Raw genomic sequence first — 5000 nt, 5'->3', positions numbered from 1 at the left:
AGGAGAAGAAAAAGGAGGAGGAGAAGAAGAAGGAGAAAAAGAAGGAGAAGGAGAAGGAGAAGAAGGAGGGGGAGGAGGAGGAGAATCAATGAAAATGAACAGAGGAAAAGGAAGAGGAGGAGAAAAGGGAGAAGAGGAGTAAAAGACCAAGGAACAGCCTCAGCTTTAGGAGAGGCCATGAAAAGAGAAGAGCATTACCTTCCTGCATCACTTGGCCCGACATGAAAATTCCAGCAAGAATGGCTGTTACGAGTCCGATGTTGGCCACTTCACTATTGCTTGTGGGAGCCAACAGCAAGTTGTCATCATCTTGATTGTTCATCATCAGGGTGTTAATCATGATGAACTGATTCTTCTTCTCCAGCTCCACTACTTTGTACCCATAGACCTGATCATTTACAAGGGAGAGTGAGGAAGTGGGATAAAAATTACGTCTTTGGTAAATAAACAAATAAATATATAAACAAATCAATCAGTTTATATGTATATACAAAATCATAGACTGTATGTGAATATAAATGACCACCATTTATGTGTATGCGTAACATAGATGTTGATAATAGTAATAACAGCACATAATTCATAATAAAATCAACATACCCTTTCCATTATTCGATTAGCTTCGGCCATTACTTCTTTGAAATGTCTACCATGGTCTTTTAGGACAGACTTAACAATATCTGATCTTTTTGCTGGAATCTGAAAAGAGATTCTGTAAAATTCTGGTCCTGTAAAAATGTCTGTTATCTAGACTTGGTAATCTCCTTAAAGACCTAAAAAACAACTTATTACTAAGAGAGGATATACAACAATATTAAACATGGAAAAAAAAATCCTCTTTACCTGCCAAATCATACTATGCAACCAATAAATCAATAATGCTTCCACACAATAAAAAGGACACTCATTACCACTAAAAACCTCAGACTACCTTTTTGCAATCAGACACCAAGAAGTAGTTGCAAACATTGCCAGCAAGCACTTTCTTGTCCTGGTCAGAGATCTCACCACCGCCCTGACTCTGTGAGAGCTGTGATGCTGGTTGGCTCTGTGACGGCTCCTCGTCACTGCTGTCCTGAAATGTTCACAGCCTTATAAATTTTCTTTCATAACATATATGCAAATATATATGCACATATGCACATGTATAAATATATAAATTGACACCAGTAAATTTATCATTTCCAGTTGAAAGAGCGAATCCTAAAAAAAGTATAAGAAACCAGCCACAAATAAATGATGTGTCCTTGAATTGCAAACAATTTAGGTTGTACATTTTCTAAAAAATAATGGGCATGAAAGTGAATATATCTGAATACATAGGTGTCAAACACATTGAAAGTATTTGAATACAACATGTGTATGAGCACTTTCTCCACTGACATTGAAAAAGCAGAAAGCAAAGGGTGGAAAGTGAAGGGATACCTCCAAAAAGATCCCAAAAGATTTCATTCAAAAAATCTGTTTTTAAAGAGTGGTTTCCTAAGGTTTTATATTATCAATTTGGTTACAAGTGAAATAAGTGAAAGTGATTTATGAAGGTCCAATATGATAATGCCAAAAACTTGCTGCCTTTTCCTTCACCATTTATAGTCTAACTTGCTGAACCTGATTCCTCTCTAATGATTAATTGTCAGCGAGGTGTACAAGTCCTATCTTGCTAGCAAGTGTGTGACAGAGGTTTGTTGGCATTTGCTTCTGTGGTAAGAGGTATAGGGGCTGCAATGCCTGTTATCAAGACAGCAACATAACTCTGGACGAGTTTCAAATACTTACGTAAAATATATAATTATTTTTTTGGACAAGTCTATTCTATTGTATCATACTCCTGTCATAAAAACATTAAAAGAATTTTTCTAAATAAAAATGGAAATATTATATAGCTGCTCTGATGAATGGTCAGAATAGGCCTACACAGAGATAAGGTAAAGTTAATGTAGCAGTCATAAAGAATATACAAGAAACGACTAATTACTATAACAATAATCTGCAAAAACTAAAGGTAAGGCCATGATCACCTATTAAAATTTACAAATCTTTACTCTCATGTAAGTAAGTCCTACAATGCTGTCATCTGGGTATTAGTAAAGGCAAACACACCACCAGTTATGTTCTGGCTAAACAGCTTGTCAACCTCTCTTGCAACTTATCGGCAATTTTGAAATCAGCTTCATTTTTCCAATTTTACAAGGCTGAGACTTGTTAGTTTTTGCCTGAGCGAGAAAGGCAAGGTCATTTGTTAAGATACCAAGGTAATTTTACAGAATAGTTCTGCCTAATGGATTGCAATGATTTTGGTATCGATGGATTCCTCTTACTCTCTACTATCCAAATATATTGTGTGAAAATCTCCCAAATCCCCACATTCTTGACTCCAAGGGCATTAAACGTACCAGGGAAATTGTGGGGCATATAAATAAAAAATTATATACACAGAATCTCTTACTTTATTATCTAATTTAAGGGTCTGTGCCTGCATCAGTAATATGCTCTCTCCTGCCATGAATATGCAGAGGATTCTTTGTGTTCAATTGCAGGTGTTAGGAGGTCATAGCCGCCAATGGGAGGGAGGGGGTGTTGCAGGGGCACAGCCTTCTGCATTAGACAATCTAGTGACTGACTGTATATTGTTTGTTTTGCCAAGCAATTTCCTGGTAACTATCCTGCTCTCCCCTGCTATCACAGCCAAGAATCTTGCTCATTATTATATATATGAACAGTGAGAATAATCCATTGATAACAAAACTGTTACAATACATTAGGCAGATCTATTCCATAAAATCAAGTTGCATTCGGAACTGCTCGTCCTGCTCGTCCAGACCAGTTGAACGAGATGTTTTGACCGTTCGGAACCTCTACTATCTTGTCCATCTCCTCCTTCTGCAAAGCTGGGCGAGCAGGATGAGATGATGTCACAATAGCTTTTGTATGTAAACACTGACAGTTGCAGGTAACCACAAGATATTGGTGGGCAATTTCATGACCCTTTATTGGTGTTATCAACGGATATTTTTGTGTTTGTAAGTTGCAGGTAAGTTAAATATGCATCAAAGGAGTTACAGAACCTATGCAGCGTGTAACATAAAGACACCGGTATGATTCTAGCCGGTTGCATTCTAGGCAGAAAGGGTCTTGGAGATTACGGCCGCGGCCAACTTGTCCTGCAGCAGTTCCGAACACAGCATTACTGACACTAATTTCGTGTGACAGAAAAATTCATCTTTTACGTAACTCCCGAACTCTACCTATATTATTTACATCGCTGTCATTGACGTTTGAACCAATCAGACCTTAAGAAAAGGCACCAAATAGCTACAGAAGACACGAAACAACACTGAAATTACCTCTACGATCCGTCGGCGCGGCATTTTAGTCAATTAAATAGTGGAAAATACAAGAAAAATTGGAGGAAAGTTTGTACGACAATGGAACCGCGGGGACACTGAGTTGTGGAACCAACACATATGAGACTTTGATGTTGGATTTATAAATACTTTATTCTTTCTTTGGTTTATTCAAGATATTCGTAGCTCGCAATTAGGGTGATTATGCTAAATTAGTGATAGAGCATTATAACTTTCTAATTTGATTTGGACTGAAAATTTCATGAAAAAGGTATTCAAGGCGTGACAAACTATTTCATCCATCCATTTATATATCTATCTGTCTCCCACTATATCTATCACTTTATGCATTCATCTATGGATACATACTGTATATTCATATCATACATATATACAAATCAAGACATCAAATGAAAGCATAAACTCAAGAAAACAGTGTCGGATGAGAAGCGGATCAGCTGACAGATGTAAACAATCCCCTTGTAAACAAAGAGTCTTCCACCCTGATTTCTTCTTTTTTCTTCTTCTCCATCATGGCCGGGAGAGCACTCAAGAGACTGATGACTGAATATAAACGTATGTTCTATGATGTGTTTTGTAAGATGAAGAATATAGTTGTTGTTTTTTTAATCTCATTCAAAACAGGATTAGGAATGATCAACGTTTAGTATCGCACCACTATACTGGATTTTTTTTTTTTTCGTTGTGTGGATGTATGTTTGTTTTATCGCTTTGGGAGGTTCTATATTTTGTTACGAAGATTACAAGGGTTAAATTTCTTAACTGGTAATTGCGAATGGAAAATTTAGGAAAGCAGAAAATGGTACCATATGTTAGTTCATTATTGCTAACATTTTTGTTATGGTAGTGATTTCTTGCTAATTATATATTGCAGCTACTGTGATTTCTGAATGTTGAAATAACTTAATGAAGATAACCATGTGTTTTGTTGGTTGCTATTGAGCCATATAATATTCCTCGTGTAGTATCCATACGACATTTTATGATGATTAATATATTTTGTGATAAATGCTTTTCATTAGAACATTAAAAAGCTGAGATTAGTTGGTATTGATCACCTCTGTTAATTGTGTGATTTCAGAGTTGACACTAAATCCACCAGAAGGCATTATTGCAGGTCCTACAAATGAAGAAAACTTTTTTGAATGGGAAGCACTTATCATGTAGGTATCAAGGGTAATTTGTTCTTCATTACTATTATTTTAAACTACTTTTTATGTTTCCTTATTTTTCAGAGTGGGCTCAAGAATGTGGGCAATAATTGATTATGCTTTATAAAAATGTTTTGTGTTCATTGTAGAATGTTACTCTGTCGTGAGAACATTTTGGAGTTGCTGGTGTAATATCAGCTCATTTAAGTATTGTAGCAAGATTCGTATTTCATTTTAGAAATTGATGTAAATTTTGCTCTTTAGCATAGTTTTATACTATCACTGTTTTGAAGTTAAACAGTCAAGAATAACCTATGTGTATGAGGTATGAAATGGTACTTTTAAGTGCCATGCTTTCATTTGTGCCCAGAGACTCCAATTTTAGGCCAGTGTACTGTTTAATTTCCTTTTCATATTATTGTTAATGAATTATACATGTCATTATATGGTTTCTATTTAATTTGGACATCTGTTTAGTAGATTC

General features: G+C 35.8%; 2 protein-coding genes across 2 annotated transcripts in view; one reads left to right on the top strand and one right to left on the bottom strand.

The window, feature by feature from the left end:
- The window catches only part of LOC113829759 (non-structural maintenance of chromosomes element 3 homolog), a 5996-nt gene extending 2493 nt beyond the window's left edge, over nucleotides 1-3503 (bottom strand). Inside the window, exons 1-4 of the mRNA XM_070139925.1 lie at nucleotides 3345-3503; nucleotides 932-1075; nucleotides 601-699; nucleotides 199-388 (exon numbers count right to left, since the gene is read on the bottom strand). Coding sequence (XP_069996026.1) covers nucleotides 199-388; nucleotides 601-699; nucleotides 932-1075; nucleotides 3345-3368 — 457 coding nt within the window. The 5' untranslated portion in view covers nucleotides 3369-3503. The remainder of the gene's footprint in view (nucleotides 1-198; nucleotides 389-600; nucleotides 700-931; nucleotides 1076-3344) is intronic.
- Nucleotides 3504-3762: 259 nt separating this feature from the next.
- The window catches only part of LOC113829295 (ubiquitin-conjugating enzyme E2 G2), a 5092-nt gene continuing 3854 nt past the window's right edge, over nucleotides 3763-5000 (top strand). The window contains exons 1-2 of the mRNA XM_027382437.2: nucleotides 3763-3920; nucleotides 4447-4528. Coding sequence (XP_027238238.1) covers nucleotides 3878-3920; nucleotides 4447-4528 — 125 coding nt within the window. The 5' untranslated portion in view covers nucleotides 3763-3877. The remainder of the gene's footprint in view (nucleotides 3921-4446; nucleotides 4529-5000) is intronic.

Source organism: Penaeus vannamei, chromosome 26 (assembly GCF_042767895.1).
Source record: "Penaeus vannamei isolate JL-2024 chromosome 26, ASM4276789v1, whole genome shotgun sequence".
Lineage (NCBI taxonomy): Eukaryota > Metazoa > Arthropoda > Malacostraca > Decapoda > Penaeidae > Penaeus > Penaeus vannamei.
The sequence above is the reverse complement of the archived record's forward strand: the minus strand, read 5'-3'. Positions and strand labels throughout refer to the sequence as shown.